This window comes from Myotis myotis, unplaced genomic scaffold, assembly GCF_014108235.1.
Source record: "Myotis myotis isolate mMyoMyo1 unplaced genomic scaffold, mMyoMyo1.p scaffold_m19_p_14, whole genome shotgun sequence".
In the NCBI taxonomy this organism is placed as follows: domain Eukaryota; kingdom Metazoa; phylum Chordata; class Mammalia; order Chiroptera; family Vespertilionidae; genus Myotis; species Myotis myotis.
The window spans coordinates 42,646,260-42,670,654 of record NW_023416318.1 but is presented as its reverse complement, the minus strand read 5'-3'; the positions used below and the strand labels follow the sequence as shown (position 1 = coordinate 42,670,654).

The window sequence follows — 24,395 nt, the reverse complement described above, 5'->3', positions numbered from 1 at the left end:
GGCACCGGGACGCTGGGTGGCATGGGAGAGGCAGCCGCCGGCTCCTCTGCGGGGGCATTCTGACCGGATCAGGCTGCGTTGCTGGTGGCAAAGAGCTTGCCTCTGAAGCCCGTTGGCCTTGTTGCAGCCAGCGGGTGTGGCTTACCAGCAACGTGACTTCTCTGGATCTCAGTTTCTCAATGTAGAAAGTGGGGCCGATAGAGGAGGTTCACTGAGATGAATACGAGTCATATTTCCCCTCTGAGGCTGTTTCTTTATTGGTACAAGTGGGGAGAGAGAAGTTGGCTTGTAGATGAGCCCTTAGGCCAGCGGTTCTCAACCTGTGGGTTTCGACCCCTTTGGGGGTCGAACAACCCTTTCACAGGGGTCCTAAGACCATCAGAAAACACATATATAATTACATATTGTTTTTGTGATTAATCACTATGCTTTAATTATGTTCCATTTGTAACAATGAAAATACATCCTGCATATCAGATATTTACATGACGATTCATAACAGTAGCAAAATTACAGTTATGAAGTAGCAACGAAAATAATTTTATGGTTGGGGGTCACCACAACATGAGGAACTGTATTAAAGGGTCATGGCATTAGGAAGGTTGAGAACCACTGCCTTAGGCTCATTCCAGTAATCATCAGTGCCCTGCCCCTCCCACATCCCCCCACTCCCCCCCCCAACCAACTGCCTGGGGACTAATGAAACCCGCCCCTCTGCTCCCACAGCTTCCAAGGGCTTTTGTCAATGTGGTGGAGGTCATGGAGCTGAGCAGCCTACACCAGGGCCAAGGCGGGAAATGTGACATGCCACTGGCAGCTCAGTAAGTACACAGTCCCGGTCCCAGGGTGAGGGCACCCTGGGGAGCAGGGCTCACAAACGCCAACAGTGAGACCATTGCACAGAGAAGTCAGTCCTATCTAGCGGGCAACTAGCCAGGGACTTGCAAAATCACTTGGAAAGGCCTCTACATTATTGAATGCCGACTGTATACATGTCACTTCCTTTCTCAGGACCTCAGTGTGCTTTTCTGTGAAGTGAGACAGACAGACCAAATGGTCCTTAAAGCCTCCTGAATTGCCAACAATTCCAAACTCCAGCTCCAGCGAGTTGCTCTGTGTTTGAGAGGCAGCAGAGGGCCATGAGCTATACCTGGCCTCAGATCCTGGCTCTGCCATTTAGGACCTGTGGGAGCTTGCCCAAACCACCTCACCCTCTCTGTGCTTTCCACTTCTCACCTGTAAAATGTCCTTACAAAGTAGATGGGAAGTCTAGAGGCAGAGCATGACAAGTACTGCCCCAGTGGGGCAGGCACTCAGGAAACAGTAGGCTTTATAATGTCCTTCAGATGGCTGTCCTTGAGGCCACTGCAAGATGAGAACTTCTGTTGGGGGCTAGAATTTATTTAAAGCTCAGCGGTTACCCTGGCAGGGAGTTGCCATCTTCTGAGGCCAGAGGGTCTCCCGGAGTTTTGCTATGGGGAGGAGATTCTGTAGGGGGTTGAAGGATCCTATCTGGGGTCAAATGGATTTGGTGGGAAGATGACAAACTAGTTCCATTATTGATAGGAACCTAGCCCCCCGGGTGGAGTGGCCAATAGTTGGGGGTATGGCGGGCTCCTCCAGCAAGGCGGTCTTACATTCCACCTTGACCCGCCCTAGCTTCTCAAGAGACTCCCCACTCTGGAGCTCTGAGGGAGAGTCCCAAGCAGCTGGAGATAGAGAAGGGAGGCCTCAGGAACATAAAGGAGAGGGACTGGGCCATCATGGCCGTCCTCACCCAACTCCATCCCGCTCCCTATCTGGTCATTCTCTGGACAAACCACAGAAGCCACAAGCTTGGGAAGGAGCAGCCATGGGGAATGGGCGGCCTGTCCACACGGAGACCCAGGCATCAGGTGCCAACTCTTCCACCTTCTCTCTCAACAAATACCTGCTGGACCTTGAGGTTCCGTTCTGTGACCTGGGTCCATGAGTCAGCAAGGCTGTGTTGTGGAGGCACCTGTATGTCATCACCTTCTCATATGAGGCAGCACAGGGTCCAGGCCCCTGTGGGCAGCAGCTTCCTCTGGGTGGGGGTCAGCCTCCCAGGGGCCCAGAGCCAGGCTGCCCCCAGGGAGCTTCTCCATAGGACTCCTTGCCTTATAGGAGCAACTGCACTTGCTTCAGACGCTTCCAGGAGAACTCCCCAGAAATGCAAGAACTGAAGAAGGTGAACTGGAACTTTCAGGTAAATCTGCACTCCTTCTCTTCCTGCCCCAGGTGAGAGGCACCTTTACTCCAGAGCAAGGATCCAAAGTCATGTGTTCAGCAGGGCTTTCCTGAAAGCAAGTGCTGCTATAGGCAGGTCACAGCCCCTGAAATATTTATCCAGGGGGGAGAAGCTGGGGGGAGAGGGGGAATGAGAAATCTCAGAAGGGAAGCTGAGAGAACTCCCACCTCCCAGTCCTGGGTCAGCCCTGAGGGTGGAGCAGCACTGGGCTCCCAGAGTAGACGTCATGTGATGGCTGCCACCCCCCCCCCTGAGGAGGAGGAGAGCATTTACTGCCTGTTGGTCTTTCTCCCTTCCTAAGAACATAAGGCTTAGCCCCACCCAACTTACTGTCCCCTCCACTGACATAGCCACTCTGAGCTTTTCTGCAACTTACCCATCTCATGCACAGGGCATGTCATCTTACCTCTTCTAAGCTGCTTCCCATGAGCAACTTCACCCTCAGCTATCGCCCCTCATCAACTGCAACCTGTACTTCACTGGCCCTACCTGCTGCTCATGGTTTTTTTACATCTTGTCTCATTTTCCCAGTTGGATTATAAGCTCCTTAAGAATGAGAATATCAAGTCTCTTTTAGAGTCCATAGTTTTTAAATCCAAAAACTATGGACACTCATCCCCTAAGTTCACAAGCACTTGCTGGAGCAGGCATTGGACTGGAGCCCATGTTATAGTTCACCTCTTCATGCAGGGGAGGCCTTTGGCCCAAGCAGTCTGCCCAGCCTTGCAGAAACTTCAGGGTTGAATTGGGTGGTACTCCTGCCTGCACCCTAGAGCAGCCCCTTCAAGTCCCCTTTGCCTAAGGTGGGTTGGCCTCCATCATGACCAGCCCAAGGCTAGACCCTGTCTGTCCAGGTCAGGAGGGTTGAGCAGCCTCTCTCGTCCTCAGAGTGGTGTCTCCAGGTTCTCCTACTGGCACCAGTACCTGCAGCGTGAGGACTTCACGGTGGTCGTGCAGCCTTTCTTCCAAAACACCCTTGTCCCCCTGAACGAGGTAAGCTGCAGGCATTTCTAGGAGGCACATGTGTGGGGCCCTATCTTAGACCAGTGGTTCTCAACCTGTGGGTCGCGACCCCTTTGGCGGTCGAACGACCCTTTCACAGGGGTCGCCTAAGACCATCCTGCATATCAGATATTTCCATTGCAATTCATAACAGTAGCAACATTACAGTGATGAAGTAGCAATGAAAATAATGTTATGGTTGGGTCACAACATGAGGAACTGTATTTAAAGGGCCAGAAGGTTGAGAACCACTGTCTTAGACGGTATATTTTCTTCTCTACGTGGGTTTTTCTGTTTCCCCTTCACCTTTTTTTGAGTATGATTAGAACCTAGATTCATTTGGAAAGAAACGGATAAACTCAACATTGACCAAGCTCCTGAGGCCTGGCCCTGCTATTTGCTGGATTGGGATAGAATGGAAATCTTCCTAAATATGTTATTCTTTGTCAGCCATTAGGGCAGGGATGCTCAAGGAAAAGGATGGACTGTGGGTGGCTATCATGCATGTCTGTTTAAAAAAAATAAAAATTTAAAAATTGGGGAATTTCTTCATCAATATCTGAGCCAGTTATCAGCAGAGTTGAAAGAATAAAAGGAGATATGCCCCGGCTGCCTGCGAGGTGGGTGGGGGCGGGTAGTGGTGCCCTTGTCCCAGGAAGATAATGCCCTTGCCTTTGGTCACAGAGAGGAGGAGCTGACCTCACCTTCTTCTCCGAAGACTGTTTCCACTTCTCAGAACGCGGGCATGCCGAGATGGCCATTGCGCTCTGGAACAACATGGTGAGTGCCTGGGGCCTGGTGGGCTCCGTCAAAGAGGGCCACCCCAGGATGTCGACAACAAAAGCCTACTGGCTGCCATAGCACCTTTCTCCCCAAAGCTCATAGGGTAGCACACGTATTTGCCCTGACAGATCTGATTCTTTCAGTAATGCCCTAGTACTGTGGGGGGATAACTTTGTAATCAGGTAGACTAGATAAAAACAACGGTTTCAACCCCTTACCGTGTGACCTTGGGCAAATGATCTCTCTCTCTGGCCATCTGTATCATCATCTGTAAAAACAATGAAAATGAGACAGATCTCAGAAATTGGAGGTGATGTGAAAACAGCACTCAGCCCGATAATTAACATTCAACCAATGTCAGCCGCATCACTCCAGTCTCAACACATTCCCAACCCTTATTTCTTTAAACAGCAAAGAGAAAAGAGCCACCCAGTCTGTTTCCCCAGGTTGCCACCTATTCCCATCCTTTCTTTTTCTTTTTTTTTTTTATAAATGTTTTTTATTTTTTTATATATATTTTATTGATTTTTTACAGAGAGGAAGGTAGAGGGATAGAGAGTTGGAAACATCAGATGAGAGAGAAACATCGATCAGCTGCCTCCTGCACAACCCCCACTGGGAATGTGCCCGCAACCAAGGTACATGCCCTTGACCGGAATCGAACCCGGGACTCTTCAGTCCCCAGGCCGACGCTCTATCCACTGAGCCAAACCGGTCAGGGCTTCCCATCCTTTCTTAAGGTGGTAAAGGGGACCTTGTACAATGAGCATCCAGCCCAGGGGCCACAGGAACCCCTGGCCTGGCCCCTGCCCTGTATGGCTGGCTACTCACTACTGGACAAGCAGCTACATTTGCACAGAGCCACGAAATGCCTTTCCAGTCCTCTGGCTTCTTTTGCTCTAATCTCAGTGGGTAACCCAATCTCCACCCCCACATGCATGTTCCCTCATTCCTCCCATGGTGACTGAACAGACTGCACTCCTGCTCCTTTTACCGCCGTTTAGGCCCGCTGTGTCCCTGCCAACCACCACTGTGCAAACATTCCCACACCTGTCAACTCACCCAATAGGCCCAGTATCTCACTTGGCTGACTCACAATATTGACTTTTCCCTTAGCTACACCATCTCCTCTCCTCAGAACAGCACGTAAGCTGGTTTTATCCTTGGCCTACTTCACTGCAGACTCAGCCTTCCTCTACTTTTGTTTTCTATCTGCTGACATCACATTCTGCCCACTCCTAACTCTTTCATCATTCTCTCAGCCCAGGACTCTGAATTTCAGCCAGAACATCTTGTGGTTCCTTCCCACTCAGCCTCCACACGGTAACTGTTTTAATCCAAGTGTGTGCAGTCTAAAACAAAAATCTATGAAAGAAATGAATCGAAGTCCAGTTGTCCTTCAGTGGCTGAGTCATGTGACTTCATTCCTTTTAACATCCCCCCGCCCCCAAGAATGGGTTTCTATGCAGGATCCTATTTATCCCCCTGAGATCTCAGGGGATTCCAAGAAGGGCTCAGAATGCTAAGCCCTTAGCCTTTCCTTCCCAGCATTTCCTGGTGGCGTTCTGAGCCTGCCTAATGCCAGGAGTCTCCTAGGGCTTGATGACTCAAAAATGACAGGGCCCATTGGTCTCTTTCTGCATGAATTAAGGATGTAGTTCTGGCCTCTTCCAAAGCAGTTCTCCCCATTCACCCAGGTGAGAGGTTTTTATACATAAAGGCAACTGGGAGGGGTTTAGATCTGAAAACAAAAGGTACACACTGCCGTGGAGCCATATAGATAACAATACAAGACTGCCCTTGGCTCCCCTCCCATCATTGTCCCAGCCATACTTCGAATTTAAAAAACAACAAAGTAAAGCTGGACTAAAATCATCTAAGAATATCTTACCCTTTGCTATATAATTTTGGGAAATAATTATATAGTCCAGTGTTTTCATCCAAAGCCTTCTCAGATATAAAGCTATTGCATCACACCAACTTTTCAGAGTATTTTCTTACTGGAATTTCACCCCTAGAGTGACATAAAATAAATAACAGGCTCGTAGAGGTCATCTGGCCAGAATGCCCTATAATTAAAACACAGAGACGTGAAGCAATTTGCCCAGGATCACACAGCCAGTTAGTGGCAGAGCAGGGGTTGAAACCCAGGTCTAGTTGCCTAGCGTTCTGGACACAGCACCACTTGGCCTTCCCACGCCCAGCCAGATAAGCTCATATGTACCCGGTGAATTCATGTCTCATAATTAGAGTCCTATGACATAGTGTCTGCAGGCTTTGGCCGGTGATCCCAGGGTACCCTACTGTGCAGCAAACACACTTTAGACTCTTCATCTCCTGCCCCTCCTCTCTTAACAGTTAGGCTGCTTCCAGAGACGTTTGCAAAAACATTAGCAATAGCAGGACGTGTTCTTCTCCTCCTTTTTATTCTTTTGTCTTCTTATAAAGTTTCTCCTTATTTTTTTCTGATGCCTAGCCAGCAGTGTTGAAATGCCCCCTCCCCACCACCACCACCCCCCACCCCCTCACCAGCTACTGTGTGCATCTCCCCAGGCGCTGGGGGACAGCCTAGCCTCATGATGGCAGCCCTGTCTCCAGGCTTACAGCCCTTAAAACGGCAATTCTCAGCTCTGGCTGCAGAGTAGAATCATCTGGAGACTTTAAACACAATGTTTGCCTGCAACCACTTTGCACATATGGATTCCCTGTGACCCAACAGTTCCACCCCTGGGTATATGCCCATCAGAAAGGAACGCATGGTCCACCGCAGATGCACGCAGACTTTTCCCAGCAGCGCTAGTCAAACTTCAACAAGCAAATCAATATATGGCCTTATTGGGGGTGAATTATACCGGAAGAGGGTGGCAGAGGGACCCAGGGTTCTGGTGATAATTCTGTTCCTTAAGCTGGATGCTGTTTACGTGGGTATGTTCACTTCATCACAATTTATCAGCTGCTCGCTTATGGTTTGTACTTGTTTCTATATGTATGTTAGCCTCATTGAAAAATTTGCTTAAAATAAAACAAACGTTTCTGGGCCTCATCCCCAGAAATTTTGACTTAGTCTTGGATGGCACCTGGGTTTAGTATATTTTAAAAGCTCCCCAGGTGGCATTATTATACAGGGTTTGCAAACCACTGCCTGAGATGTATTCACCACAGAAGTCTGCAGAAATGAAATTCTGACCAAGCCACACACCCTGCTTTCAAATTCCCAAGGCCCACCCTCCCCAAAGGAGAGGCCAGGCCCCTTAGCACCAGACACCAGGCCTTCTGGGACCTGACCCCAGTCAACCTATCTGGCAGCTGCTCCACCCTCAGATTTGCACTTGGCACTCTAATAAGGAGTGAAGTTTCCTGCGCCGCCCATGCTGTCTCTGCCTCCGAGTGTGTGCTGTCACTCACCCCTTACCCCAGACTGTCCTTCCAACCTGCTTCTTACCCACCTCACCACTCAACTCCGGTGCCAGCTCCCACAGGAAGCCTCTCTGAGTCCCCAGAGCAGTCTAGAGGCCCACCCGACCCCACTGTACCCTGGCCCCGACCTGTCATTTGGCTCTTCATCGGTGCATATGGCTTCAGAAAGATGGGTTCTAGGAAAAACAGCCCCGTTTGTGTGGCTAGCCCCAGGCCTCCTGCCCCTGCACTTCTCCACTCCAATCTCTGCTCCACCCACCCACTCACTCAATCACCAGTTATTGGGCACCATATGTGGTGGGCACTGCTCCACGCGCTGGGCACGCAGCAATCAAAAAGAAAGAATGGCCCTCTTCTCATGGAGCCTACAGTCTAGTTGGGAACAGACAAATAACAAACAAACGAACGAACAAGGTAATTTCTGACCACATTCAGGGCTTAAAAAAAAAATTAAGCAGGGAACTATGAGAGAGAGTAATGGTGGGTGAGAAGCAGGCCTCACTGTAGAAGTGGCCTGTGAACTGAGAGAGGCTGCCAGGCATGCAGAGGGCTGGGCCAAACTGCTCCAGGCAGAGGGGGTAGGACCTGTGCAGGCCTGGAATCAGGGATGAGCTTGAAGCTTCTGAGAACATAAAGGCCAGTGTAACTGGAGGGAGGGAGCAGGGTCAGAGAGGTGAGCAGGGCCTGGTCCTTGGATGGCTCTCCAGCCGTATGAACCCATTTACCCTCTGGCTGTTGAGTAGCGATGGACTAGCAGGAAGCAAGCGTGGAATTGGAAAGACCATTAAGGGGCTGCTGGAGTCCAGGTGGGAGATGAAGCTGGCTGGAATCAGGGTGGTAGCATGGAGGAGGAGAGAGTGTTTTAGAGTGACTGATGGATGAGGAAAAAGAGGAATAAAGGATGACTCCTTAGTTTGAGGTTAAGGAAATTGAGTGGATGGTTGAGGTGGTAGAAGGAAGAAGGATTGGCGGGGAAAACTCCAAGTTCTTTGTTGGACGTGGTAAGTTAGTGATGCCTTCCAGATACTCACCTGGTGTTATCAGGTAAGCTATTAAATACCTGAGTCTGGCGCTCAGGGAGTCGGTCAGGGAGGGAGATTTAGGGGGGAAAATGTGGGTGTCATTAGCATAGAGGTGGTATTCAAAACCACAGGTTTAACTGAGAGCCCTAGAGAAATAATAGGTGGGAAAGAGTATAGGACCAACTGTTAAGCCCTAGGACATTCATTCCAACCTTTGATACCAGCAATAGAGGAAGATGAGGAGGGGGAGAGGGAAGGAAACAAGTAGAGCATGATCTCCAGGGAGCCAGATAAGTGAGTGGCTTGAAAGGGAGGCATCAACTTTGACAAATGCTGCTGAAAAGTCAAACAAGACAAGGACACACACAAAAAGGTGACCATTGGACCTGGCAATGCAGGGGCCATTGGTGACTCTGACAGAGCTTCAGCCAATGAGGAGACTGGAGACCCATTGGAATGGGTGTCAGAGAAAAGGGGAGACCAGGAAGTACAGCCAGTGATTACAAACAACTCTCCCTAGAGTTATGAGAAGTAATGGCAGAGGTCGCTGGAGGGGATGTGGGGTCAAGGGGAGGGCAGTTAAATGATGGGAGACAGAATAGTTTGTGCTCTGATAGCAGGGAACCAGTAAAAAGGGAGAAACTCAATCACCAAACCCAAATCGTCACTACCTTCCTCTGCACCACTTAGTTCCTGGGTCCCTGGGACATCATTGGGAATCATCCAACCTGGCCTTCAGCATTCGTCTCTCACCAGGTGGTTCCATTACAATAGCACTAAGTAGAAATAACACTCTCTTATACTGTATATGTAAGTTGCCTTCTGCTCACACGTGCTTTCATTTCATCTTTTCATCTGATGCTCACAACAACCCAATGTGGATTTGTCAGAACAGGGTTTAATGACCTGCCCCTAACCTTGGGACAGTTCAGGAGCCAGCCTAGCCTCCTACAGGCCGTTATCAGCAGAGCCAGGACCCCAGCGGATGACCCTGCTGTGCTCTGTCCAGTCACCATGCGGGCGCCAGGGCAGCCCTTCCTCCTCTAACTGTGTTGCTAAGGAACAGGTATAAAGGCTTTAAGTCAACAACAAAAATCAAGACCATGAGCCAGGTGTGGTCATTAGCTGGCACAGAGTACTTCCACTTACCTCATAGGCAATACCTGGAGTCAGGAGCTGCGCAGGTCAGGAACAGGCAGGGACAGATGATCAGATCGTGGAGGCCAGAAGTTCAGGACAGTTCGAATAGGTGTTCATCCTTGGGACTGGCTACATGTCAGGGGGCAGGCCACTGGCTGAAGGTGCTGGGAGGAAGAGGTCCAGCAGCTTGCAGCTCATCCTCAGAGGGTCCCAGGGTCAAAAGTATTCAGGAGAACCTCTCTGAACCACAGTTGCTCCCAGAAATGTTGTGAGTAAACCTTTTTATCTATGAAGAAAACATACAAAGATGCTCAAGTGAGAAAACCCAATTTCTTAAGGTTGACAAGCCGAGTATAGTAATGGTGTCATGGTAACCAATGTGTTTGCCAAGTTTTCCTGAAGTTGACTAGCCTCACACACTTAAAGAAGTTGGTAAATACGATGATCACCATTTTATAAACTGAAAATGCAGAATGTCTGTGATCACAGCCACCCGCAAGGGAAGCAGGAAATGGAGGTGCTGGGCCCTGACTTCCACTCAATGTGGCCTCTGGACCGGTCAGTCTCTCTTGGGCCTCAGTAAATCCAGGACACAGACTCGGGGGCCCACCCTGCTCTGGTGGGCCTGTCACTCTGTGAGGGAGAGTCAGGTCCAGCTCTGGCCCCTGGGCTGCTGGTATCTGCTGTGGGTCTTGCTTCTTAGCTGGTTTCAGTTTTGCAAAGAGAAAGAGTCTGGTGTGGGAGACCCCTCCCGACAGAGTAGTCTCCCAGCTTCAGAGGAATCAGAATTTCCTTTCTCTCATCAGCTGGAACCAGTGGGCCATAAGACGACTTCCAACAACTTCACCTACAGCCGAACCAAACTCAAGTGTCCCTCTCCTGTGAGTAAAGGTCCCACCTGCCCAGCGTGGGACAGGTGTCTGGGGTGGGGGTGGGGGCGATATAGCCACCGGGAGACACACAAATCCCCTGGGAGGCTTTGGCATCGTGCACTTCCTTCACTGCCACCATTCTCACATCTCGCCTCTCCGCATTGTCCCAGACACCTTGCAGCCCCTCAGAGTGCGGGCAGCCATGGGTGAGGGGCGGAGAAAGCAAGAGGCACTCAGGGGAGGCAGGCAGGACTGGCAGAAGCTTGAGTCACCCTCTACCCTGAGGGGTCTGAGTCATGCTCTGTCTTAAACCAGGCGGAGGAGCTCTCCCAAGCCAGGCATGCCACTAGGGCTGCGGGGGTTGGGCGGCAAAGAGGAATAAGACACCGTGTCTGTTCTGGGAGCCTGCAATCCACCTCTTCCCTTTCCACCACGGCCTTTTCCAGGCCCTTACTGCCTTTACCTGGACCACTGGCAAAGTCCCGAACTTGCTCCCCAGCTCTCCTCTCTCCCCTCTCCATCCATCCCATAATCACTGCCAGACACCAGCCTGCCAGTATTGTCAAGGCTACTTGAAACCCTTCCCTCCATGAAACCGTCCATGAAAGAAAGGCACCTTACACATTGTCTGTTCCGTCACTGCTCCTCTGGAGGCGCATCCGCCATCTCAGCCTCTGGAAAATCTCCACATCCTTCAGGCCCTGTCTGGGCTACTGTCCCTGCACCTGCCTTGGCCTCTCTTCTGTTTACACTGCTCCTAAGACACTGAAAGGCTCCTTCGTGATGTGATCGCTTCTCAACATGTCTTGTCTCCTACCTGGGCAATGAGAGAAGTCCCATCTTAGCCCTCGGGCACTCTCACAGCTCCCCTAGCACATGGCTCCCGCAACAGACACTCAGTTCGTGTTCGCTGAAAGGGAGGAGGGACCCAGGGAGGCAGGCCCAAGCACCTCCTCTCCCGTCCCTTCTCATTCTGGTTCTCCAATCGACTGCAGAACCAGCTGTCCTTCCACACTGACCTTCTCTGCTCCCCCAGCACCCCTGGAGGGGAGGATGGGAATAGTGGTCCAGTAGTGGCTTAATAGAAAGAGTTGGGGTCTCCCCCAAGACATTCATTGGTCACCTGTCGGTTCCCAATTTTTCACAATCGGGCGGACAGGAAAGGAGATGCTGGTGAGACACACAGAAGGTTGTAGCTGGGTGCTGCCCACTTTGGACACCCTCCTCCAGGAGACCTGGGCACAGTGAGATGGAGGAGCTTTGCAGACCATGAGCTGGGGACATGTGCAAGGCTGTGGTAGCCTCTCCAGCACGGGACCCAAAGAGCCCAAGGTGGGCAGCTGGATGGTTTTCAGAGGCCCCAACCCCTGACCCTCTCCTCCTCCGCAGGAGAGCCCTTACCTCCACACCCTGAGGAATAGTCAGCTACTCCAAAACCAGGCTGAAGAAGGCCCCAACGTGCTCCCCTGGGCCGTGCCAGTGGCGGCAGGAGGTGGCCTTGCAGTTGGCGTCGGCGTGGTGATGGCTTGGAGAGCCATGAGAAGCCGCCAAAAGGAAGATCCTCCAATAAGCCTGGACACTGTGAGATTGTAGACCCACCAGCCGCATGGATGCTCATCCTAGAAGCCCCAGCCACACGCTCTTCCCCAGCCCTCTACCTCAGCCACCACAGAGCGCACTTGCTTCCACACCTGGTGATGTAGGAAGCCAAAAGGACCTTCCTGACTGACTGAGCCCTGGGGCCGATGCTCCTCGAATTCGCAAATTTAAATGAAGGCCAAAGCCATTCTGTTCTTGGGTTAACCTGCTTGAAGCTCTTGCCTTCCATCTGTCATGTAATGCAGGTGTGGGAGCTAGGGCCTTTCCTGTCATCTCAGCCAGAGCTGCCCAAGTGATGGCCAACCCCAACCAGACCGACCCCTATCGGGCTCCAGCCAGCACTGGAGGAGCAGCTCCTCAGTCCCCAAACCCACTACTTAGAATGTGGGGAGGACATTGGTCACCGGGTGCTGGCTAGAATTCGGGAGCTGCCTGGCCACCGTCCATTACAGTCCAACACATACCTGCTGCGCACCAGTTTTGTACCCAGAACAACATAGAGCACTGTGGTACCTCCAAGGCTGTGAGGTTCCTGGCCAAGGAGACAAACTCCTTCAAGAGACAAGAAGCTCTGAGACAGTGCAATTCAACGCTGCGGTGTTGACGGGTAAACGCATCCCATTGCTCTCAAGACTAGGATAGTTCCTTGGGAAAAGTTTCCTGAAAAAGGGCAATTTTGAAAATGCCATTTAAAAAAATTAAAGGATTGGGACATGAATGCCTTACATATCCTCAACCTGGTTTACTCAAGGGACTAAATTTCGGAATGATGTCCTCTTTCTACATTACCAGGTTGCTGAGAGAGAGCTGGAGTGTCTGACAACACAGGCCCCTACCAGGGCAAGCCCTGAGCTGGATGTCTTTCTAAGATTATTCCTTTGATTTTGCACAAAAACCCAGGGAGGGGATGATGAAAAGTTTTGAAACTAGGAGGGGTGGTTGCGCAACATTGTGAATGCACTAAATGCTACTGACTTCTTCCCTTTAAAATGGTTAATTGTAAGTCCTGTGAATTTCACCTCATTAAAAAGCAAACAAAATGAATCCGTTATCATCTGCATTCTAAGTATATCTCCATATATCTCCGATCACATAGCATGGCATGACAGAGAATGTGAGTTAGAACCTCAGTTACACCATTTGAATGTGTGACCTATAGAGCACACCCCATCAGCAGCCTGAGCCCCAGTCTCTCAGATTCGTCTATAAAAGTGGACTCAGAGAACCCATTTTGCCTGCCTCACAGCACTGCTGGAAAACAAGAAACACATGTAAAAAATGCTCTAAAATACTGCACACCTGGAAATGAGTTCTTTTCTCCTCTGTGGGGAGTTGAGATAGTGTTCAGACTGCAGGGGAAGAGGAGAGGTCCGGAGACAGGTGTGGGGATGGAGCAATAATGGATGGATGAAGAATGCCTGCCTTCCTCTTGTGAAGGGTCATCATCTTATCACTTTTGCAAAACAGGTACAAAGAAAAATAATGCCAATAAGAGTTGACAGAGGGCTTACACTGTGATAGGCCCCATGGTGCACAATAATTAAAATTTCTACATCCCTATTGTCATCTCCTTTTTACAGAAAAGACAACCAAGACTCAGAGGAGAGGTAACTGGCCCCGAGTTATACTTTCATTACATAATGGGACATTCATCGAAATGGAAACTAGTATCCAGGGAAGGGGAAAATCCCAAAGCATAAAACAGACGATTCCAGCAGTGAATTGGGCCAAATTGCAGATAAACATGGTACAAAATAAAAGTCTATAAAAAAAGAGGACATTGTCTTCACAAGGCTAGGATGGCACCATGAGTTCCTCTGTTTCGATTGGTCTAAAGAACTCAGTCATCTCTAGTTAAAAGCTATTATTTTAAAAATTAATGGAAGGGACTACCATTTATTTTACTAGAATATATGTGGAGTTTCAACAGCAGGCAAATCTTTTAATTAGAAAAAAAATGAAGATACAATCCCTGTGAGAATCAGTAGACAAAACAAATGGCAAGATTAGACCCACATGTTACGTAACAGTCTTATAACAGGATTGAAGACAAACTATACGTTTGCTTAGAAAGATTAAAGATGAGGAATTTAAAACACGAGATAAGAATAAGGCATTATTTTTCCCCCAAAAAAGGGAAGATTTATGAAAGAACTAAGAATCAAATAGAACTTCTAAAAATCAAATATATTGGTATTAAAGAAAATTAAACTTCGGGAGATATAACAGAGTAAGTATTTAGTGAAGCAGTATTTCCTGTGTATTTACTGTACACCAGGCATTGTTTTTAGCGGTAAGTCTGCATTACTCATCGATTCCCACAAAGCCCAGGGAGGTACACCCTACTATTAGCTCAATCTTACAGACAGGGAAACTAAAGCAGATTCTGTGCCTTTTCAGTCTTTTTGTAAGAACTGAGATAAAAAACAACAGTTTAAAGGATGGGTATTCAGTACTTAACTTCCTTCCCACATCAGTGGTTATTGAAGGGGCTTTGTAAAACAGCCATAATAATGAAACAATATTTGGCACCTACAGTTTTACAAAGCATTCCAGCATATTCTCATTTGATCCTCACCATAAACTTGGAAACAAAGGACAGTGTTAAGAAAAAAAACATCCAAAACTTGGAAAGACAGGAAAGTGACCATTTGCCCTGTAGTGTCCTTGTTCCACAAGCTCATCTAAGAGCTATTTCGTTATCTAGAATATACTGTTAGACTTTGCTGTTTACTATTTGATTAGAACTCAGACATGTTGACCAGTGGATTTCTGACCAGTGGGAAAGATAACCTCAAGATTAGTTGTACCAGTTACAGTTAATGTCCTATGGGACATTCACCGGTTCTGTGTCCATAAGCAACATTATTTCAGCATTCCTTTGACCAACTACCTGCAAATCTCCACTCCTCAGATTCTTCGAACCAAACTTCACCATCTTAATCATTCCCTCATTAATTACTGAGTTAAAAAGTCTCTGACATGTGTTCTTTCTGTATTATATGAGAGTCATGCTTTTAACTTTTTAAAAATCAAGAAAATGATTTTTTAAATTATTTTTAAAATAACAAGAGAACATATCTTTTAAAATTTTAAGAAAATTTTTAAAATCTCAGGATATATATTTTTTTAACTGGTAAAATTGAAGTAGGAACCAACCATCCAGTAATTCTATTCCCAGGTAATAGTTCTCAAAGAAACATTTGCAAATATGTCTCTCTAGGGAGGCGGGTGCAAGCATATTCATGGCCATGTTCATAAAATCACAAAAGGTAGAAATGATGAAATCAATGTCCATCATGAGTGGATTGGGAAATACCTTAGGGTATATTAACACACCGATGCATCAGTGAAAAATGAATCACTACAGTTTCATTTATCAACTTGGGTGAATCTTACATCTAATGTTAAAAGAAGAAAGTTTGACAAAGGTTTCATGAAGTCTGATTCCATTTTAAAAAGGAGCTAGATAGTGAAGGTAGTAAAGGAAATTAATGTGACAATTACCATAAAAATCAGTAAAGTTAGACCTTTGAGAGAAGGAGGGCACTGCATTTGAGAGGGGGTGTGCGGAAGGCTTCTAAGATACTAGCGTTGCTATTTCTAACATGGATGTTGGATTCACAAGATCTTGCTTGGTAACTTCCTTTAAGTTGATGCATATATATTTTAGGCTTTTCCTATACATATATCTCATCATATTTTTAAAGTTCAAAGAATGAAGGAAGATGGTTTATACAAGAGCCAAGCTAAATTAGGTTGTTTATTTATTGAGTGGCCAGTTGCAAGGGGCTCTTTGAGGCCCTGAAGCCAGAGGACATCCCCAGGAAAATCCCCACTTCCCTGGCCCTGATAGAAAAGCTGTTCTCAAGGGCCACATACAAATCTTTGTAAGTGTTCATTACAAAGCCACCAAAGTGAAGTAAATATGAGTCAAAGTTGACCTGGGCAAGGAGACAGAGACACACTCTTCAGGGCAGGCCCCGAATCCAGTTGGCTCCGGACCCAGTGTCCTGGGAGCTGGCCAGGTGAGGCCCAGCTCCTTAGCAACAAGGAACTTGCGAGCAGCATCAAGAGCTCACTGGGCTTCCGCTGAAGCAGGCCGCGGAAGGGTGCACCCCCTGGATCTCTGTGTGATGGTCAGAAGACTTGTCACTGTAAGCGTGCTTCCACTGTCCTGGCAGCTGACACTGTGTGTCCTCCCAGAGAGGCCCAGAGTCCATCCCTCTTGGCCCTGGTGCAGCCTCCAGCCACAAGCATCTGCCATCAGCTTTCACACGGTACTGGGGGAGCAGAAGAGGGTGTGGGGGAGGCAAGAGGGAGGAGGGGAAATGGAGGCTGCCCTCAATATAGTCCACGTGGACATGTTCGGGATTTGAATTTCGTTATTTGTGATCAATTAAAGTCTCAAGCACCACCAGGTGCCACGCTTGGAGAATCCACACTGACCGGGGAGCTGGGGATCAGAAAGGAGCAAAAAGGGATCCTCATCTTAAATGACCCTATTCCTTCAACTGGAATGAAACAGGGATGATGTCTACCTTACAAAGCTGTTAGCGCATTAAATGGGAAAATGTTTGAACGGGGTCTGGCGGAGGAGGTGCTTGATGAGTGGGAGCTGTAATGATTGGAACCTCCTGTTGTGCAGCCCGGGCTGAGAGTGTGTCCAGGAGTCCTGCTCCCCGGCCCTGCAGTGCATGTCTACGCTGGTTCTCCAGCCATTCTCAACCTGAGCCTGGAGTAAGACTATTGGCCTTTTAGCAAAGGCTCAGCCTCGCACTAGTACCTAAGAGGAGACCCCTCCCTTGGTCCCAGCCTCAGAGGTGACCAGTGCAGTGACAGGACGTGCCTCTGACTGCTCCCTTCTGAGCATTATTCAATTCAACTCTGAATTGTCTGTCTTTACTGATATCCCAAAGGCTATGGAAAAGGCTGATGGAGCAGCCGCCTCTCAAGCGCTGTTTTCTCGGGTGGGCCCTGAACACAGGGAACATTTCAAGGCCCAGGACACGAGGGCAGGCTTTCACTACCTGACCCCCAAATCAGCTGGAAGGCGGCTGCTTTCTCTGTCCACTCTGCCAGGGGGCTGTAACAGAGCGGAGACTGGCTTTAAGTGTATTTCTAAACCTGATTTCAAAGGTGGAAATGGGCCTGGGTCCACAATTGTAGTTGGGATAAGTTCCCCAAGCCCGCCCTCCCCAGGACTACCCCAATCTGGCCTGGACACAGGACCGGCTCTCCCATTTGCGGGATCCAGTACAAAATTAAAATACAGGACCCTTTGCTGAAAAATTATTAAGAATTTTAAGACAGTGACAGAGAGCAGTAACCATGCGTAGGGCCCGTGTGAGCCCCTCACAGGACACACCCACAAAGCTGGCCGCCTAGCCAGTGGTCAGCAAACTCATTAGTTAACAGAGCCAAACATCAACAGTACAACGATTGAAATTTCTTTTGAGAGCCAAATTTTTTAAGCTTAAACTATATAGGTAGGTACATTATTATTAACTTAATTAGGGTACTCCTAAGGCTTAGGAAGAGCCACACTCAAGAGGCCAAAGAGCCGCATGTGGCTTGCGAGCCGCAGTTTGCCGACCACTGGTAGACCATTTAGTACTCTGCACTCTCCAGAGCTAAGTGACCAAACCCATGTCCCTTTCTGCGGGGAGAGGAAAGGAGTGGACCAAGGGGGTCAACCACCCCCCTACTCCCCCCAGAGGAAGGTGCCCTGGGCCCTGTGGCGGAGCCTCGGAGGCCATGCCCAAAGGGAGGTCTGCAGGGCAGCTTTGTTTTTTTCCACTTATTGGAAAAATAGCTCAGAGCGTATCTCCTCTGACCAGTAGATAATATCATTATGTGTGGAGGTTCGATTTCAACCTTTCTTCTCCGCTTCTATTTTTGTAACGCATTTTTCCCAGCAGGAGACGTGATCAGGATCTCTGAGGGTCTAAAGTCCCCTGGAGACAAGGAAACATGAGCAGTTTCCAGAGCTGCTCCCAGGGCAGCCCACCTTCTAGAAGGAGGCACAGGTGCCTGTGAAACAGCACAGGCGATGGTTTATGTCTCATCCCACAAGGCTGCTGTGAGAATGCGGGAGCGCCTGGGTGTGCCGCCCAGAGCACCGCCTGGCAGAGTGGACACTCAATACATTTAGCAACTATTGATGTTATCCAGACAAGCAATCAAATGAAATAAGAAAACCAAGGAGCCTTTTGTTACTCAGCCAAATGCTTACTTATTTATTCAGTCTTTCTCCCCCCTTCGCCCCCCTCCCCCTCCACCCTCCCCCCCCCCCCCCCGCCCGCTGAGTTTATATTTAGGTTGTTTCTATAACGGAACATTTTGATCAATAGGTGTCTTCATTCATTCAGTCCCTCAGTCAGCCAATCAGCCTACGGAGCTGAGCCTCATTACCACGTGTCCTGTGTAAGCCACCAGGAAACATCGCTGGGGGACACAGGTCACCCCAAAGGTTTTACAGTCTGCTGTGGTGCTCGCCATGCTTTTTTGATTATGCATCCATATCAGCAAATAGCTTTAGCATGTAGAGCCCAACATAGAGATATTTACTTATAAATTTATACATACAACTGTACCAATATATAAACCACAAAACACTACAAAAATAGAAGCTGTTAAAGAACCAAATAAGGCTGAAATGAAGTTTTGCTCTCGTTAAAATAGTAATAATATTTGAGGGGGAAGAGCGTTTTTATTGAATGTGTTTCATTGCCATTTAAAATCTTGATTTAAAGCTTTGTAACATAAGGATTCTGGTTTCATATTAATTTTGTTTGCACACTTGCTTTCAAAAGTTGTCATAGTTAAAAAAAAAAAAAAAAAAAAAAAGATTCCTTGCAAACATGGGTAGCTCCAAACAGAAGATACCTTGTTGGTTGTGTTAACTAAATCATGACTGTCATTCAGTTATACAAAGATTTCTGTTGAACACTAATAAAAGGCCCTTCTCCCTGGTTTCAATCTTTATTTTTTATTTTTTAGCAAACTCATTGGAAGATGTCCCATTTTGCACAAATGGGTTCAAACCCCACTGACACTCTTCCTTTTGAGATTTTAAAAACAGGTTTTAAAATTTACGTCTTAGGGTTTTCTTTTTATTTACAGATATGAGAGTTTTTACAGAATCACAGAACAGTGGCAACATTCCAAAGCATCTGTTTTCAACATCAATTCCCTCCCTAACCTTTGTTTTTAAAAAGCACCATTGAACATTGCTCTATACAACTTAGTTTCAAAAAGCAATTACTTCTTTTCCACGGAGTGAGGTTTTGTTTGTTTTTCCTCTCTAATATTTACTAGGTGACATAATACTGAAAAACAGCTGTCATACTAGAAAGGGTCAGCAAGTTTGAAACTGTTGTCTATTGATAAAAAATGCGTAATTCATCCTCAAGCTTAATGGCTGTTACAAGCACGTTGCTTGTATCTCATTACAAAAATGTTGTAAGGATTCCATTATACTCAGAAGTCTTGTGTGGTTTTTTTTGGTGTTTTTTTTGGTTTTTATTTATTTTTTATTTTATTGCTTAAAGTATTACAAAGGGATACTCAGAAGTCTTGTTTTTGTAACAATTACTGCGTTGATGATATCTTGTTGTATTTTGTGCACTCCTGGCTTTGAAGCAATAGCTCACCAACAAATGAAAGAATTTCATTGACGGTGCTAGGTTTGTATTCTTACCAAGGACTCTTTTTATTCAAATCCTCAATTGGTGAGTACACTTCCACAGTTTTTGCAAAGAATTAATTTTATTAAAGAAAGCATTTTCTGTTGAAACTATATCTTCACCGGTACATTTTTCTTTTAATGGTACACATTCACACAGCCACTGTATGTATATTTCATACCTGAAACAATCCAACCGATACCATAGGCTAAAAACATGCTGGGGTTTTTATCTATATTATAACCAGATGCCTGATGCTACATAATGTGTTCTAACCCATAGTAATGTTTTCTCTGCATCTTCCAACAGTGTGTACAAACAAGTAAGTACCCATTCTTTTTTATATTGTATGACTTCCCTGGTTTTATTTTAGTCATCGTGGTATGTGATTCTTTGCCTCTGCTACTAAGACAACTTTAAAAAGATAGAAAAAGCCTTTAAACACGTATCATTAAGTTTAGAGAATTTTGTGGGGTGATGATTTCAGAACCCTATGGTTTCAAACATTGCTTTTAAAAAGCATGGTGGTTTGTGGACACATAGCAAATGTCTTGCTAATCCATATAAGTTCATATCATTACCTTATATCTGGATGCAACATACGCCCTTAGGGAGGGGTTTATTATTACTAGGGAGAGGGCTATGTAAATCTATATTCAATACAGACCTCGATAATGTCAATGTTTGTCTTCTTGTCAGGCCTGACTAGATCATCATTGTTTTTATTTCATGATGTGGCTATGAAGAGCCCAACTGTCAGAGAACTGTCAGCGCTGCCATTTTCCTTGTTGCTCTGCCTGACCTCTGTCAGGCCGATTTCAGTTCCGGTTCTATTACTTGCTAACTCTATGACCTTGGAGGACAGTCGTCACAGCACGTTGAAAGTGAACGAGTGAGCAAAGGGCCACTTCCAACCCCTCTGTGTCGGGTCCACCCTGCCACTCTTGGGAATGTGACATGTGACACTTGAGTGAGAGTGCCAGGGTCAAGCCACCGATTTTTTAAAATTGATTATTAGAGAGAAAGGAAGGGAGAGGGAAAGAGAGAAACATCGATGTGAAAGCCGTACATGGATGGGATGCCCCCTACCAGGATCAAGCCTGCAATCTGGGCATGTCCCCCAACTGACTGGGAATCAAACCAGCAACCTTTTGGTGTACAAGACAGTGCCCAACCAACTGAGCCACACTGGCCAGGGCCCAGCACATTCTTGATGAGGAAAAAGACCAGGGCCCGGGTGCGGGAAGCAGAAGGTGGCCCGGGTACGGCTCTCGGCCCAGCTGAGGGAGAGTTGGACTGAGTTTCCCAAACTGTGCTCTAGGAGATGTTACTATGTGTGCCAAGGCAAAAAAAAAAAAAAAAAAAGGAAGAGTGGAATGGGGAAGGGAGGGGCTCAAAAAGTTTGGAAAACTTTGCTTTTAATTGCTCTCACCTGGAAATTAACATGGCATATTTACATCTTAAAGGAGCTGACAACCTCTGAAATAAAGGAACCTGTTTCACTCCATCTGATCTGCTATCTCCCATCTTTGTTGAACACACGGCATCCTTCCTGCCACACTCAGAAGCAAGGTAGGAACAGTGTTGTGAAGAATGCCAGCTTGGGAAACACAGCTGTGCAAAGCGCGTCTGCCAGGGACTCCCTTCTCTTCCCCTGCGGGCTCTCCCCCTGCTTGATGTCCCCCGTGGACTCAGACCAACCTGAACACTTCCACCTACTTCAGTCTTGGACAGGAAGTCCACAAACACCCTCTGCTTTACGTGACCTAAGTTAGTGACAGGCTCCATGCTTGGTATTCTTGGTATCTTGCCTGGACACTTTTTTCTGCCCAGATTGTTTGTTGCCAGACTTGAATCCTTAACAATTCTCCTCCAGAATTCAGGGTCTGGGTTCTTAAAATCAGACCCTGGACCTGACCGGTTGTCTCCTGCCCCCCTGGCTCTTCCAGGCCTGCCAGGGACGGGGAGCACACACCTGCCCGGTGCTCCCCACATCGCTGTGTCTGGGCGTGACCTTGGGCCTGCTGGTTTCTGGTACCTGTGCCCTTCCCTCTAGAAGCATTCCTGCCCCTCCCCTGGGTGTTCCATGTCCTGTCCTTGCTGGGATGCCAACTCGGCTCTCAGAGAACACTTTGTTGGTTAATCTTCAGATGTTTTTCCAAAGAGTTGCAATTTGGGGAAATAAGAAATGACAGTCGCCGGCAATAAATCTGCCAGGGCTCGGACAGAGTGCACCTGAAATCCCTACAGGATGGTGACCTTTGTGTCCAAGGCAGGGGACCATCGCAGCATGTGCATGTGACCAAAAGAAGAACAGAACTGGGGGCAGCCAGTTTGCTTTCTGGACCTAGATCTGTGACCTTGAGCAAGTCCCCCGGCCGCTTTGAACCTCAGTTTCCCGTCTACAAAATAAGAATAATAACACCTGACCTGTCGACCTTATTAGGAGGAATAAGATGAAATAAAATTCTGTGGACTCTTTGAAAGTGTGCATTGCTATAACAATGTAAGGCATTATTATCTGTATTTTATGGCTTAGCGTCTTTCTGCCCACATCACAGGCTCAGGATGGGGGCAGGGTGAGGGGGGGGGGTGTTGTTGTTGACTTTTAAAAGCAAATAATTATCTTTCAAAGGTTGACTCTACACACTTAAGTTACGAAGTGACAGTGAATCACTGACCACTTCCCCCATCCACCCCACTGAATTGAGAGTTGGAGTGAAGTGACCCATTCAACCTGCTGTGTTGGCACAGAGCACAACCATAACCCAATGGGCTTGGCCCCTGGGCCCAGGGAGATCTGAGTTCCCGCCCTCTCTGGGTATAAACACTGTGCCTAGGGTCGGATAACTCTACATCTCTCCACAGAGCAGGTCCTCCCTGCCAGGTGAGACCCACAGGCCTAATGCTGGGGCTGGAGGATCAAAGGAAACACTGAGCAGTGGGGACAATACTTGCTCTGGAATCAGGTGACATTTAGTCCCGGCCATGCCACTGACTAACACTGAGACCTCAGACACCGAACTTAATTTCTCTGTCCCCTATCCTTCTAAATGGAGAAAGGGTGCTTAAGCCCCAGGTTGATGTGACAACACTGTATGGGTGTGAGCTAGAGGCAGAGGAGGTAGAGATGATGGAGCAGCAGAAGTGAGAGAGGTGGCAGTAATTGGGGTGGAGATGGGGGTGATGGTAGCTGAATAGGGCTGGATTGGATTCCATAGAAGAGTATTTGGGTCTGTCCAAAATCACCAGAAACAGTATTCAAGTTAAAAAGAGAACCTTGAACCTCAAAGTGCTTAGCCAGCCGTGGGCAAACTACGACCCGTGGGCCGGATCCGGCCAGTTTGAAATGAATAGAACTAAAAAAAAAAAAAGACCGTACCCTTCTATGTAATGATGTTTACTTTGAATTTATATTAGTTCACACAAACACTCCATCCATGCTTTTGTTCTGGCCCTCCGGTCCAGTTTAAGAACCCATTGTGGCCCTCGAGTCAAAAAGTTTGCCCACCCCTGGCTTAGACCATAGCAAAACCCCTAAGAGAATGTTCCTTGGCCTCACCTGCCCATGGGATCCTAGTGACCACCTTCCTGGCATCTCAGAAGGCTTTGGTCACAAGGGTGCTCCGTGAGGCTGCAGGGCACAAGCCTCTCTGTGTGGGGATGTCCCAGGTGCCAGCAGAGGGAGGAGCAGAAATGCTTGCTTTCTCTCTCTGTCTGGTCCTGGGTCACTGGGCGACAGCGCTCAGCAGGTTGCAGACAAGGCTGGGAGTGAAATGCATTTCAGTTCCATCCTGCAAGCTTCCACTCTCTGGTGAAGTGGCCATCAGGCTTTCTAAGAACTGCTCAGTGAGGACGCATTACTTCTGACCTTGGAGGGATGCAGGGTCAAGTAGATGATGGCTGGCCAGCTCTTGGGCAAGATGAAGTCCTGCTGCTCAGAGTGGCCCAAGGCTCAGTGTCCTCTGGGAACTTTTCGAAGTGCAGAGCTTCAGGGTCCACCCCAGATCTATGAGTCAGAATCAGCATTTTACATCCTAGCAAGATTCCCGGGAGATTACTATGCACCGCGTGTGCGCGCGTGTGTGTGTGTGTGTGTGTGTGTATGTGTGTGTGTGTGTGTCCATTCCTTCTGGAGGCTCTAAAGCAGTGGTTCTCAACCTGTGGGTCGCGACCCCTTTGGGGGTTGAACGACCCTTCACAGGGGTCACCTAAGACCATCAGAAAACACATATATAATTACATATTGTTTTTGTGATTAATCACTATGCTTTAATTATGTTCAATTTGTAACAATGAAAATACATCCTGCATATCAGATATTTACATTACGATTCATAACAGTAGCAAAATTATAGTTATGAAGTAGCAACGAAAATAATTTTATGGTTGGGGGGTCACCACAACATGAGGAACTGTATTAAAGGGTCGCAGCATTAGGAAGGTTGAGAACCACTGCTCTAAAGGAAGAATCCAGTTCCTGACCTTCTCCAACTGGTGGAAGTCACCTGTATTCCTTGGCTCTAGGCCTCTTGCTCCCTCTTCAAAGACAACAGCACAACTTTTAAAATAAATTTAAGAGGCACTAGTGTAGTGAGCCATG

At 47.7% G+C, this 24,395-nt stretch overlaps 1 protein-coding gene and 1 long non-coding RNA gene across 3 annotated transcripts in view; one reads left to right on the top strand and one right to left on the bottom strand.

Annotated features, from left to right (window-relative positions):
• PLB1 (phospholipase B1) overlaps positions 1–13,148 on the top strand; it is a 133,890-nt gene extending 120,742 nt beyond the window's left edge. Inside the window, exons 54-59 of the mRNA XM_036335004.1 lie at positions 727–821; positions 2,146–2,227; positions 3,158–3,262; positions 3,956–4,051; positions 10,440–10,514; positions 11,895–13,148. Of these exons, the coding sequence (XP_036190897.1) occupies positions 727–821; positions 2,146–2,227; positions 3,158–3,262; positions 3,956–4,051; positions 10,440–10,514; positions 11,895–12,098 (657 nt within the window). The 3' untranslated portion in view covers positions 12,099–13,148. The remainder of the gene's footprint in view (positions 1–726; positions 822–2,145; positions 2,228–3,157; positions 3,263–3,955; positions 4,052–10,439; positions 10,515–11,894) is intronic.
• On the bottom strand, positions 681–11,480 carry LOC118669150. 2 transcript variants are annotated; one of them, XR_004971898.1, is made up of 4 exons: positions 11,122–11,480; positions 9,643–9,919; positions 4,273–4,322; positions 681–2,381 (listed from the first exon to the last, which is right to left on the bottom strand). It is a non-coding gene; the product is annotated as an uncharacterized LOC118669150 (long non-coding RNA). The 2 variants fall into 2 exon arrangements; XR_004971897.1 differs by having other exon boundaries at positions 11,127–11,472.
• Positions 13,149–24,395: the final 11,247 nt, after the last annotated feature.